Source organism: Pangasianodon hypophthalmus, chromosome 18 (assembly GCF_027358585.1).
Source record: "Pangasianodon hypophthalmus isolate fPanHyp1 chromosome 18, fPanHyp1.pri, whole genome shotgun sequence".
In the NCBI taxonomy this organism is placed as follows: domain Eukaryota; kingdom Metazoa; phylum Chordata; class Actinopteri; order Siluriformes; family Pangasiidae; genus Pangasianodon; species Pangasianodon hypophthalmus.
In genome coordinates, this window is record NC_069727.1 from 4,935,219 (window position 1) to 4,949,788 (window position 14,570).

At 41.7% G+C, this 14,570-nt stretch overlaps 2 protein-coding genes across 2 annotated transcripts in view; one reads left to right on the forward strand and one right to left on the reverse strand.

Annotated features, from left to right (window-relative positions):
- Nucleotides 1-14,570, reverse strand: part of wnt5b (wingless-type MMTV integration site family, member 5b) — a 110,297-nt gene that overhangs the window by 36,530 nt on the left and 59,197 nt on the right. The window lies entirely within an intron of this gene.
- On the forward strand, nt 7,172-10,333 carry fbxl14b (F-box and leucine-rich repeat protein 14b). The gene has a single exon (XM_026922857.3). The coding sequence runs from the start codon at nt 7,820-7,822 to the stop codon at nt 9,020-9,022; it is 1,203 nt and encodes a 400-aa protein (XP_026778658.1). The 5' UTR covers nt 7,172-7,819; the 3' UTR covers nt 9,023-10,333.

The following is a 14,570-nucleotide window of genomic DNA, read 5'->3' on the forward strand; positions in this document are numbered from 1 at the left end:
CCACCTACATGTTTTTGGAGGTGGAAAAACCCAGAGGAAACCCACACAGATGCCAGGAGAGCATGTGAAACTCCACACACAGAGTAACCTGAGCTCAGGATCGAACCAAGGATCCTGAAGCTGTGCGGCAGCAATGAGAAATTTTCAAAGCTCATAATTGGAATATATTCAGAGGCCATATTTCTTGTATGAGTAATGTCACCTTATAACCAGTGAGCTCTCTCTCTTTGGGTGTGTGCACTGTTTGCTGAGATCTCTAGAGCTGTTCACACTCAGGGCCTCACCAGGTGGGTGGCTGATGTGTTGACTCTGCAGCCCATGTCACCTTTGGATTCATCTTCTTGTTTGTAGAACACCTGGTTCCTCCCTTTCCCCCAGGCCCAGACATGCAGTAGACGATTTCAGTCATCACTCACTCTCTCTCTGTCTGTCTGTCTGTCTCTCTGTGTCTCTCTCACCCTCAGTCAAGGTCATGCTAACTTGGCCATTGAGCACCCAAAAGCCTTGTTACGTGCTGCTGCCATGTCAAAGGGTGTGTGGTGTGGGTATTATTTTGTGGTGTGTTGTGAAGCAGTTCAGACTTTCCCCCGGCCGAGGTTCTCCCTTTACAGCGCATTAGCAAGAGCTCCTGCCTGCCTGCACTTTGATGCTGAGTGCTGCGGGGCTCTGATCACGGTTTGGGGTTGTAATTACTCTCTGGAGGGGCCTCACCTGGCTCGAGACATGCCAGGCAAAGAAACGGGAGGGAGAGGGAAATGGTAGAGCAGAGATAAAAAAAAAAAGGAGAGTGCACAAAAAAGCAAGGAAAAATAGAGGAGTAAGCTGGTGAATTAATGCAGAAGAATCCAAGAAAGGAGAGACAGCAAGATTTTTTTTTCACCTATTGAGATTTATCACCTCAGCAGCCTATTGTTCTTCTAGCTCAAGCATTTCGCACTGCACATTCCCAAAGTCCCAAAATAAAGGAGCCAATAGTACCTACGGTTCTGGCACTTTCAGTAAAACTGACTGTATCATTCCACCAACACTTGGGTTACCATTGCTCTTTGGTTTAATGGAGCATTTGGTAAGAGCTAGCTCATACTGTCTGACTCAAAGGCCTTAAAGAGTTTTTGACTCACCTTCTGCCTACATGGATATACCCTAAAGATTTAAACTTCCCAAAAGCAGCCTTACTTCAGTGGATAATCTGACCTCGATACTGTACATTTGTACCTGCTGTAATCATAAACACTGTCCTGTGCTCATCCCAGGACACTTATTCCCAATCTGAACATCCTTTCAACACTGTTTGTCTTTACTCTTCTCAACCTGTATACTGTAATGATCCTTCTACCACAGCATAGTTGAATGCTCGAATCTGATTGGTCAGAAGGTGTGCATTATTTGTGATAACAGCACAGGTAATTGTAACATGAACAACAAGTTAATATTAATGCACTCATTCTAATATGTTATTGCTTCTAAAGTGACAGCTCATACACAGGGACTTGTACAGCAGACGCTCAGCATAATCTAAGACTAATAATAAACAGATTTTAAAAAATAAACAACAAAGTAGTTATAATAGTTATAATCTCTGATGTGGTGAAGTGTTTTTTGTTAGGAGACATTTATTTAACATTTACGGAAGGAGTTTCGATTGTAAGTTTCAGTTTGTAACAGTGCTTTGTAAAGTTTATCAGCACATGAAAGTCTTCATGACAGAGGAGTTTACGCTTTCTGCTTTCTCTGTAAAATGACAAGCTGGGTTTTTTATGAAAGAGAGAGAGAGAGAGAGAGAGAGAGAAAGAGAGAGAGAGAAAAGGATACTGGTGAGGGAATAACTGTTTATCAGAGCCATAATGTATTTGAGAACAGGAACTAAATTGTCTCACTAACTATAAACTGTTCAAACGCCTAGCGTTTTGTACATTATTAAATTAATTGTGCATGGTGCTGCATCACTCCCCGCCCTGGGCATGCATTATTTTCATATAACAATAAGGTCTGTTGTGTGTTATTCCTTACATAATCCCACTATCCAGTGTCACTCAGAAGAGCACAGGTTCCCTTTTGAGTCTCTCAAGGTTTCTTCATCATGTCATCTCAGGGAGTTTTTCTTCGCCTCTGTTGCCTCTGGCTTGTTCATTAGAGATATAAATCTACATTCTGTAAAGCTGCTATGTTCAAAGCCGTATACAAAACAATGCTATACAAAATGCCAACGGTGATAATTTCAACCCACGCTTGATGAAAATATGACCAAACTAACACTAACACTAAGCGTGTATGCAACCAACATGAGGCCACTTCAACAAAAAATGCAAAATGAAGATAATCTGGTGGAGAAATGTGGTCTTTCCGCTACCATTTATTGATGATCTTTATGAAAAATTTGAACCACTAAGTGAGAAATGGTTGGATTTTGTTAAAATTTCATACAAATGAAGTTGTAAGAAAAAACATGTACGCTAACCCCGCCCCTAACCCCGCCCCTAACCCCTTACCCTAACCCCGCCCCTAACCCCTTACCCTAACCTTAGTAACTTTTCATTTGAACAAAGCCGCGTACATTGTTACAAACTTATAAGTGAGTATCAGTTCTCTAAAAACCTCCACAAAGTCTCATCTCACCAAGTATGATCAGAAAACTCAAGTATCCATTCTGATTTCATGAGATATTTGAACAGATTCTCATTAGTGACAGTGGTATGATTGTACTTCATTTCACTGACGCTGTAAGAAAAGGTGTGATTGCTATCCCCACCCTTCATCCAAACCTTTTCATCTGAGTTCACGAATAAGTAATGTTGTATCAATGATGTAAACACCTTCATAAATCCGCACATGATATTATGATACGAAAAAAAAAATTAATTTCTGTTAGTTTGTGCTGCATTCATGCCATAAAAATCATTGCTTTCATTATTACTGTTTTTGAGCAATTCAATTTAAAAATAAACCAGCATAATGTTGATTTCAAGCGCATGAACATACTTTCTACAAAACATACTATTCTGTTTTTTTCCCCTTTTCTGTGTATGTGGTGTCGCACACTGTGTCAAGCGGCACACGTAACCAATCAGCAGCAAGCGCTGCTGCTAGCCCCGCCCCTTTTAGTATCATTATAGTTACCATTATATCATATACAGGAACCAAAACCCATACAGCTGGAACTGGACTGATGCCTAAATAAGAAAGCGGAGTTCAAGTTTTCAGATGTCAGAGGTTCAGCTTTGATGCACAGTGGATTAATGATCCAACTTACACACACACACACACACACACAATATACTGCACTTTATACCTGGAGTTACATAAAGGATTCTGTCAGACACACAGGCAGGAGCTAATCTCTCAGTATAAAAGATGACACACATCCATACTGACGGGCAGCTATGAAATCGGAGCGGTGCTACATACGCGCCATGGAAATGCGAGGCAAATCACAAGCATTCTGGCAAAAAATGTTCATGCGGATGAGTTGCAATATTTGAAAGAGATTAGCAAGAGCAACTTCCTGGTTTTGCCTCCCCACAGGGTGCCCCCGTTGAGGTGCAGTGCAGGCGATGCTTGGCCTGATTTGAATAGTTTATCGTCGTGAAGAGCTTAAAAAGAGACTGTTGTTTGTTTGCATGAAAACCCTATTCAGCCTCCTGCATGCTGTAAAAGATACCCAGTGGAAACTCTGTCTGAAGAACGCAGTCATACGGAAATCCATAGTGCTGCAAGAGGATGGAGAAAAGGAAAGGAAAGAAAATAAAACATCTGGGTGGGGAGGGTGGGGGGCTCCATAAAGTAGCCTAAAATCTATTCATGTGGTGTCGGCTTTCAACAGCATGTTGACACATGCCTACTAATGTATCCATGGAAACGGGCGCCCTAAGCGCTGTTATCAACGCAGTTGCGTGGCACGCAATTATCCAATTATCTCTCTACCCTGAATCAGCACATCAAATCACACGACGAGTTTATCGTTCTTCCTTCCTTTCTTCCTTCCGTTTTTTTTTTTTTTTTTACGAGGTCCTAAAACACCTCCACATTTGCATGTAGCACCTGTCTATCCAGTTCTCACTCTGTCTCTCCTTCATTTGCGCTTTCCTTTGCTCCTGTCATATTTGCATTTTTTCAGTCTCGGGCCTCTCTCGAGCTCTTCGTCGGGTCTCGCTGCCATTTTGGTTTGGTTAATAGCATGTCTGAAGAACCGGCGTCACAGTTGGTGTTTCTTATAAAGGCCTGCTGGTTTACGTCTCTGCAATTAGTTTGGGTGCTTTTTTAATAAGCCGTCTGTTTCACACACACACACACACACACACATGCACGGTTTTTATTTTCAGAGCAGTGTGAGGTCTGGTGGCTTGGCGGGTCTGGATAGAGGCCCTGGCAAACAAGCTAGCTGAAGGAGCCATGACAAGAGGCCTTCATTATTCACCTTTAAACCACTGCGCTGTTGAATTCTCAGTTCTGATTGGTCAGAAGGTGTTGTTTAATTTTCTCACAGTAGTGCAGCTGCAAATCACAGGTTTATATTAATGCACTCGTTTGAATATGTTATCATTTCTATAGCAACAGCTTATTCACAGGGAGTTGTATGGCACAGAAACAGATTTAAAAAAGTGCGTAATTGTTAATATGGAGATGTTTTCTGTCAGGAGACGTTTATTTATCATTTACGGAAGGAGTCTCCAGTGTAACAGTCAGCGGTAAAGCTATAACTAAGATTTCCGTCACTGGAAAGTCAGGACAGATGAGGTTACACTTTCCAGTGACAAGCTTGTCTTATTAACTTCAAGAGAGAGAATAAAAGACAGGCTGGTGAGGGAACGACTGTTTATAGCTGCTATAACGTAAGTGAGAACAGGAACTAACTTACTTCACAGAGGTTCCAAAACATTTACTGTAACTATAAATGGATAAAAGTATGATGTTTCTTTCTTTTTTGAAAGGCAAATTGCTGTGGTATAAGAGGAATAATACACTTCCGAATGCGCTGTTACTGGAAAATAATCAATCTCAGGGTGCTAACAGTAACTCTGCTTCATCACTAAAAATAAAAATCACTAAAATAGTCTCACTCGTGCCGTCAATAACAAAACTGTCTTTCACCTAGTAATTTTGCCTAACAGAGTTACTAGGACTAATAGCTGAATAGCAAGCTGGAATTTGCTGTTAATTATGCTACAGTATATTAATTAATTAATTCTAACATCTCACTGAATAATACACTTTTAAAAATAACGACGGAATAATGAGCCAGGACTTTAAAGGGTTAATGAATCCATATTGATGTAAATCTTACTTTATTACAGCATTATAACTGCTATTGATGGAGGAAAAGAAAACCGATGTAATTTTTTTTCTACATGGTGTTTTTTTTTTTTTGGGATGTCAGTGTAGAGATGCAGAGAGAGAGAGAGAGAGAGAGAGAGAGAGAGAGAGAGAGAGAGAGAGAGAGAGAATGGGAGGAAAATAGCGGGAATGTTAGACTTGGGCTGTCAGTTTTGCTGTGTTGCATTTTCTCCTGTAAACACGAAGGCGTTTGTGCTGCTCTTCTTCCTCCGTTCTTCTGCCGCTCTGACATACTCCAGTAGTTTCTGCAAACGCTTCCCTGTCATATCAGATAACAAACATGAGATAAGGAGAAGGGGTGGGAGGGGTGGGAGGGGCGGGGCGGTATTACAGGGGTGAGGCCAAATAGTCAAGAATTATGCAAAAGGTGGAATAAAAAAGTGCCTTATATTGTCTTTTGGAGAGAAAAATGCAACCATTTTAACTAAGTGTTAAGCCTATAAGACAATATTGTAACCCTTAGGTTCTCTTCTTTCCCACTGCCCCATGCTATCGCTCTAGAATATATATATCATATTAAATATATTAAATTTTATATCTTTTTTAAATAATAAATTTTAAATATCTGATCCATCCTCTTTCCCCTGACCCCCCTTCCCTTTTTTTGATCACACTTACATTTGAATTTTTATTTCACCTTACTACTCCAGAACATCATCTTGCTAACACAAACATGACTAAAACATCATTTTTTATGTTTCACAGAGAAATCTAAGCTCCGTAAGGAAAAAAGTATGGAAAATCATTTTTAGCATAAAGTGTAAAACGGGTCAGAACATAAGCAGGGTTAAGAAAGGGACGGCGCTAATGATGATGCTTCTTTATATAAAAGTAATACATGTTTTTTTTTTAATTGTATGAATGAATTTAAGATCATCGTATTCACTTTACTGTATCACGCAATCTTTTCTGAAATGATCGTTATTTAGTAGGATGCATTATTTATTTTATTTATTAGGATTCACATTGCTTCACATATTAAAGCAAGGTTTGGTTGTTTGTTTATTTTAGTATATGAGTAATAAATTGACATGCATTGATCATTATTTATTAGGATTTATATTTTAAGTGAAGTGTTAATATATGCATATAAAGAAATGTCCCCATAAGGATAGGACTACGTGATCTTTTTTTTTTTTTACCTTGTGGGGGAAAAACTGTTGCTTTTATTAAAACAACAACAACAATAAAAACTAAAAGAGAACAATTATTTCCTGTTGGTTACTGAGGTTAAGGTCAGGGTGAGGTTTAGGTGTAAACAGCATTCATTAATTAGCTGCATTTAATAATTATGTCAGTAGAATGTCCTCACAAGGATAGTAAGACAAACTTGTGTGTGTGTGTGTTTGTGTGTGTGTGTGTGTGTGTGTGTGTGTGTTTGTGTGGGGGTGGGGATGAATAGAAAACGCACAATAGAAGGACCCTTATCCTAGTTTTACAATTCATCAACTTTTTATACCAAAAGGACTTTTGTTATGTAACTGTGACTACAGTGGAATGATTTACACTCCAACACAAACAGTGAAATAATAACCTACATTTCTATAATGTGGCCAATTAAAATAAAGGAAAAAAAGTTTTATTTTATTTCGACTATTAAAATGTTTGCTAAAATACAGTCTGTCAGTGGAAAGAGAAGATAAATAAGCGCGAGGCCTGGCAGAGGAAGGGTTAAGGGTAAAGTGAACTGAATTGTAAGAAGTTGGTTTCCAGGGGAACTATTCTTACTGTTCCAGCTGAGTTGGGCGAAACCATTTTCGCCTGAGAAAGGGGGAAACCAAAGCAGATGAAAAGCAATTATTCTAGTTGGGCTGTGTTAAAAACAAAACGCACCAACTCACAAGATGTAGCGCGAAGCACAGTGTGAAGGATTAGATTCTCTGCTTTTATTTCACACACGACACTCTGACTGGGTTTGGGTTATGCTCCTCCCACCCCCGGAGCAGCGCGGTGCAGGCGGCCCTGCCAAGTCAGTTTGAAAAGATCAGACAAAGGCAGCAGGAAGCCCCTCGGCTTGGCAATGCGTGCGTGCGAGCGAGCGGAGCGCCAACGCCGAGCGAAAGCTCACTTTATTTTCTGAACCGACGCTCATACAGCGCGTAAATCTTCACCCACTTTCGGCTTTCGAGGCAGTTCTGAAGATCTTTAGAGGGGGAGAAAATGTACGAGCGCCTGGATCCTCGCGCAGAGCGGAGACGGTTATCTCAGCACAAAATGGGCAGCGTCGCGTGACCGCGCGCGAGCGTTTCCCCTCCGTTTTACTGCCGGTTTGTGCTGGAAAGCAGCTTTTTCTCCCCCTCCGGGCTTTTGCACACCTCCTGCGCCTGTCCCAGGAGCTGATCGATGTAGAAAAGCAACGCAGCCGGAGATTCGGAGGATCCTCTATCACTATTATTATTATTATTATTAATATTATTATTATTATTCCCTGCTTCAGTAAAAGGGGGAAGTGAACTTGTGGCTAGAGATCTTTTACGCGCATGTTAAGATGGAGACGCACGTCTCGTGCCTCTTCCCAGAGATTTTAGCCATGATCTTCAGTTACTTGGACGTGAGGGACAAAGGCCGGGTGGCCCAAGTGTGCACAGCGTGGAGAGACGCGTCCTACCACAAGTCGGTGTGGAGGGGGGTGGAAGCCAAGCTGCATCTCAGGAGGGCCAACCCGTCCCTGTTCCCCAGCCTTCAGGCCCGGGGCATCCGGAGGGTGCAGATCCTCAGCCTGAGGCGCAGCCTGAGCTATGTGATCCAGGGCATGCCCAACATCGAGAGCCTGAACCTGAGCGGCTGCTACAACCTGACTGACAACGGCCTGGGGCATGCTTTCGTCCAGGAGATCTCCTCCTTGCGTGTTCTCAACCTGAGCCTGTGCAAGCAGATTACGGACTCCAGCCTGGGCAGGATAGCTCAGTACCTGAAGAACTTGGAGGTGCTGGAGCTGGGTGGCTGCAGCAACATCACAAATACTGGCTTGCTGCTGATCGCGTGGGGCTTGCACAGGCTCAAGAGCCTCAACCTGAGAAGCTGCAGGCACGTCTCCGACGTGGGCATCGGCCACCTGGCAGGCATGACCAGAAGCGCCGCTGAGGGATGCCTCAGCCTGGAGTACCTCACGCTTCAGGACTGCCAGAAGCTCACAGACCTGTCTCTCAAGCACATCTCCAAAGGCCTGGCCAGGCTCAAAGTTCTCAACCTGAGCTTCTGCGGGGGCATCTCGGACGCCGGCATGATCCATCTGTCCCACATGACCAGCCTGTGGAGTCTTAACCTGCGCTCGTGTGACAACATCAGCGACACGGGCATCATGCATCTCGCCATGGGGACGCTACGACTTTCTGGCTTGGATGTGTCTTTCTGCGACAAGATCGGCGACCAGAGCCTGGCGTACGTAGCCCAGGGCCTGTACCAGCTCAAGTCCCTGTCGCTGTGCTCGTGCCACATAAGCGATGATGGCATCAACCGGATGGTGCGCCAGATGCATGAGTTGAGGACCCTGAACATTGGCCAATGTGTGCGGATTACAGACAAAGGCCTGGAGCTCATAGCGGACCATCTGACCCAGCTGACCGGCATTGATTTGTATGGATGTACAAAAATTACTAAGAGGGGACTGGAGAGGATAACACAGCTCCCCTGCCTTAAAGTTTTGAACCTGGGCCTTTGGCAGATGACTGAAAGTGAAAAAGTGCGGTAAAACTTGGGTGAGATTGTGCAGGGGAGGGGGAGGGGTGTGACGTGGGCGGGGAATTTACATTATTCTAAAGAGGGGGGTGAATACAGCGTGGATTAAAGCGATTCAAATTTATTCGTCTGGGAAGAAAATATGAACAGTATTTCATCTGGCATTTTATTAACCCATTGTATCAGTCAGAGTGTGATGTGCAACACTTAAAAAAAAAAGTTTTAATCTCTAACCGGTTGCAATACTAGCCTAAATCGTGTCCTTCCCTACTAAATGTCGCGCCTAAAACATTTCGGCTACCTCGTACCTGTGTTTTAACTTGTATCCTTAAATTAAAAAGGTGGATATGGAGATAAAGTGTGCCTAGGAAGCAACCCCCCTCCCCCATCTCATTTCTCGCCTGAGAATAGCATAAAAAAAGGAAAAGGAAAAAAAAGCAGAATGGCTTAACTACCTTTGTTAATTTTTGCCTGAAATGACCAACAAAAGACTGAAATGAAGCGACGGAGAGTCGAAGAGTCAAAGCACAGATTGTTTTTAGCTCGGACTGAAATGAGTTTATGCAAAGACGGATGAATACTGGTTTGTATACAAAGAGCTTTTTTATATATATATATTTTTCATCTTGTTTAGTTTTGGATTTAAGGCCTTGCAAAAGCCTTTTTGATTCAAGCTTTGAATAAGAGGTCCGCTCTGCTGATGTATTCATGCTTATGTAAGCAGATATTGTTTAATTAATGAATTAACGGCTGTTATTCAGAGCATTGTACTTCAGAGCATTGTACTTCAAATTGAAGTGAATTTTTTTTTGGAACAGAAGAAATATCCGCGTCAGTAGCTAATTCTACAGTCTCATTCACCTTGTTATTATTATTATTATTATTTTTTTTTTTTGCTTCCTCAATAGCCTAGAGGTCACACACCAAAATTATAGCATACATTATTTTGTCCTTATTTTAAACGAGCTAATGTTTAAAATTTACCTAGAAGGACGTTATTAAACAGAAATGGTTTTTTTTTGTCCCTATTTCGGGTAAGAAGCATCGCGTATCAGGCCTGTGTGATATGATATGATGTACTGAGTCCTGCTGAAAAGCTACTGTGTTTTAAATGTACTGTATGTATTTGTAAAGAAAAAGAGAAAAGAAATCTCAAATTGTTTTATATTCTTACAGTAAACATTAAAGTTGATATTTATATAATTAAAAAAGGACCACTTGGTAGATTTATCTTGGCAGAATTTGTTTTAGGAGGGTTTAAGGATTGATTAATTAATTAATAATAAATAATACAGCAGGCTTCAGCATATATACAGTGGCATGTGAACACAAGTTCATAACACCGTGTACTATATATATATATATATATATATATATATATATATATATATATATATATATATATATATATATATATATATATATCCAGATATTGACAGCTAAGAGCTGATGCATCAGGGTAGAAATGATTATTAATACTAATAACGGTAATAATTATTATTATCCGCTTGTATGTTTTTTTGTGATGTTGTTTACAGCACGCACAAAATGGATGCTTCTTGTTTTGCACGTTGAGGGGGGGCTTTAGTAATTAGTCAGAATCACAACCCTGTTTTTTTTTTTTTTTTGGCACTTAAAGCACTGAAATCGACCTTATCACTATGTATTTTAAGAATGCTTTCTCTCAGAGATATGATCATCGCATACGCTTTTTGGCGCTCCACTTATTTTTCTGCGCTTTTCAGCTGAAATCGCAATTCGTGATAAAAGTCTAAAAAAAAATGTGCTGTCTCAGTCATGCATATCAGAGATGTAGTTTTGTCCCTCCTTCTCCTTCTCCAACCCCCCCCTTCAGTCAGGCAGAAAAGGACCCCCTCCTTTTCCTCTGCCCCCATCACATCACACGGACACTTTTTAAACATTCCTCACCGCCATTCAAAGCTCTTCAGCTTTTCTTCTCTTCTCCCCCCTTCCTCCATCACACAGCACACAGGCTTTGAATGGCCTGCTGGCCTCTTGACCAGTGCCGGAGAGAGAATTCACAGCCTAAAAGCTCACCCAGATCTCTCTTTTAAACACTGAGACTTTTTTTAAAGCATCGTGTCCATGTTGTCTTGTCAGTCCCACCCATGGTGCACATTTCATATACATGCCTAAGTTAAAGCAGCACTCTTCTTGAAGCGTGTCGAGATTTCCACAAGATCTGAGTGAAAATGCTTAGAAGTTATTTATGCAAAAATATGTTACTCTACATGTGATCCTTTATTTCCCAGAAAATTATATAAGTCGTAACAGACCACCTCCAGTTTGCAGGACTGTTTAAACAAAGGAGCCGGCTCATTCGCAACAAGGCGAAAGGCTTGAAGGTGTTGCTGACTTTTTTATTTAGGCTTTGAAGTTCTAGAGGTGCGACTGAGGTACGACTCGGCCGTCTCGGGACACGTTTGATTGTACTGAGCAGCAGTTAAAAGGCATGCCTAAAACAGGACTTGCTTAGTTTTTGGTGGTGTTGTATTGAAGATAAAACCTATAGGAAGTCTTGGATTGTGGCAGAATTGAGATAGAGACAGAGAGAGACAGAGAGAGAGAGAAGGAAGAAGGAGAGAGAAGGTGTGTAGTCATATTGCCAGCCAATTTCCCGATCCCTGGAAAAAAGGGGAGGAATCTGTGAGTCACTGTTTGACTTTGCTCTGTGAAAAGTGAGCATGCAGTGTGAGTCCTGTCTGACTAAGGCACATGCGCACGCTGGCTGAGCAAACAGCACATGGGGAGATGGGAATGTTTCTATATCTGTGTGTGGATTTACTTTTACTTGTGCTTGTGAAAAATCCCCCCGAATGACTTGCATATTAATCGTTACACATGATCTCAACATGTAAAGATTAATATGCAAGTCATTCGGGTGGATGACACATTAATTCATGAGCTTCAATGGCATCCAAGCATAAAGAAATTGAGTTCAAACTTCTTTCACTGACATGTTGGTCTATTTTGGTTAAGTTTCCTGCATTACCCTATAGTGGTGCCAATGGAATTTAACCCTTGGTTCATCTCTACCTAAAGAGAACGATGCAGCGGCGCTTTAGTACTTTAGTCTGTTCAGCTCTCTCACCTCCTCATCTTTGTTATGACATTCCCATCTCAAGTGTCATGTCAATTCCGCCATCAATCTCCTGGATCACTGGCTAGCCGACCCGAGTCTCTGTCGTAACTCAGCGTCGTATAGCTGAATTGCATTCTGGGACTTTGAGTCCAGCGTTTGCACTGACATCTCCACTACATCTATGCTGGATTTCTCATTAATATGAAGTTGCTGTAAAATGTTGAATGTCAAAAGAAGCTCTTGCTATTTTGTGTTTAAAAGCGAAACCTGACGGTTATCCTTTAATGTTTGAGATCGCTGAATTGTTTATTCCTCCTGTTAGACACCACTGTAACTGCGCTAGCAATAACACTGTCTCCTTGTGACATCAGAGCGGCACACAACCGATAACTTCTCAGAGGAATAACATAAATACAGCACCACCCAACCAGTTAGCACTAAAAATATAACAAATGTTCCAATCTAAACATATTTAATGTGTTTCAGAGTGGAGTTTTCCTTTAAGTGTGTCGCCTGGTCTCGCTCTCGCTACTACATGCCTTTCCACACACCAAGTTTCATTATGATTACTGATTAATTCTTAGTAGTTACTGAATAATATGTTGATGACAAATAACTAAAACAGAGCCGCTCTGGTTGGAACATACTGAGCAGAACAAGACGATCCAGTAATTCCTCCTGGAATAAAAGGCATCCAGTGTTCAGAATTAACCCCTTAATCTTCCAGCGTATTATATAGCTATTTGTATTAAAGCATGTTATTCAGTATCTCTTATTAATTATTCAGTAAGTACAATGAGACTCATAGGAAAGATGTGTAATAAGTCTGGAGCCAAGGACTTTTGAGTTTTGGGAGTTTTAGAAGTTAACCCTTCCCATTTCCACCAGCGAGATGGTGAGATATCCCAGTTAGGAGAGGTCTAATCAGGGTTTTCCCACTTCCCTGTGTCTCTCTGGCCTTTGCCGTGCCTCTCTGTGTGGACGGTGAGGTGTGAGTTAGCGGCTGGTCGCTGGCAGTTAGGTGCCAGCTTTCCTCTGTGAGGTCGGGACAGAGTTTCACTGCGGTCATGTGACCTTGCTGGATGTGTGAGGGCTCGGGGATGGAGTATAGGGGGCTCAAGCTGTCGCCTACGCTCTCACTTTCTCTTTCTCTCACTTTCTCTCTCTCTCTCTCTCTCTCTCCAGCACACACGTAGAGCCGAGCAGAGTCGTAGAAATAACCCGAGGCTTAAAGGCAAATGCACGCTGCCTGTCACAGAAAGCATCAGCGTTATGAGTGTTATGGTTGGTGCACGTCTTTCTCCACCGTCTTTCTTTCACTCATTCGTTCGTCCATTTCTCTCCGCCGTCTGAAGAGTGTACGCTGCCCTGCACCAGTTTGCCATTGTCCCGATTGGATTAAGTGGCGTGTACACATGTACTGCTCCGTATCCGCTTTCATATGCAGTGTAACTCGATACGCGGAGCTCCGTGCATGAAAGAAACTAAGTGCAGGATTGAAAAACCCTGGAAAATTAACAATGCCTAGCTGTTTCTTTTTTTTTTTTTTTTTGAGATGGATAAAAAAAGATCAACCTGTAATTTGAAGCTTTGTCGGTTCTCCTAAACTAGCCATTTCTGGCTTAATTCCTGACCTGAAATCCTGAACCGGTAATGCTGACCCGCTGTAGCAGCGGACACGGAGAGCGGAAAAGCAGCTCCGTTACAGAAAAGAAGCAGCTATATAGAATTTCAGTGGGGCAGATTCTTATGTAAGTTTAGTTTTTGATTTCCTGAAGTTGATCTTTTTAGATATTATATTCGTAATCCTGGAACGTGTAATGAAATTTAACCCCTTAAACTCACAGACTTACATTCCTCACTCGTAACTACATACCTTTTTATTAGTTTCACTGTAGTTACTGAGTAATTAATAGCTGTTACTGAATACTATACTTCTAAATGATTATCTGAATAATAATCCGAGACTTTAAAGGGAAAAAAATCCACCCTGAATGACTTTCACTGCAATATCTTTTCTTCAGTTTTGCAAAAGATTTATGCTATGATTAAATTCTGACGTCTGTTGCTCTGTTTTCACTTTGTTTAACGGTTTCCTTCATTACCCACAATGCTGATAGTGCTGTCAGTCAGATTTAGCCCTCGCTTCATCTCTACCTGAAGAGAGCGATGCAGCGGCGCTTTAATCCTTTAGTCTGTCCAGCTCTCTCACCTCCTCTCTCACATCTGTACACTCTGCTCAAGCAGCTCAGCTCCCAAAGCTTCGACTTTCATGCTAATACCACCATCAACGCCATCACACTCGTCATCTCAGAGATCGCTAACTAGCCAACCTGATTCTCTGACACAACTCGGCATCGCGTAGCCGCACTGCATTCTGGGACTTTGAGTCCAACGTTTGTACCAACATCTCCGCTATTTCTACGTTGGATTTCTCATTAATATGATATATGAGTGT

Bases quoted from the DNA above. Each gene is read 5' to 3' on its own strand.
- fbxl14b (XM_026922857.3), top strand. From the start codon at position 7,820: ATGGAGACGCACGTCTCGTGCCTCTTCCCAGAGATTTTAGCCATGATC.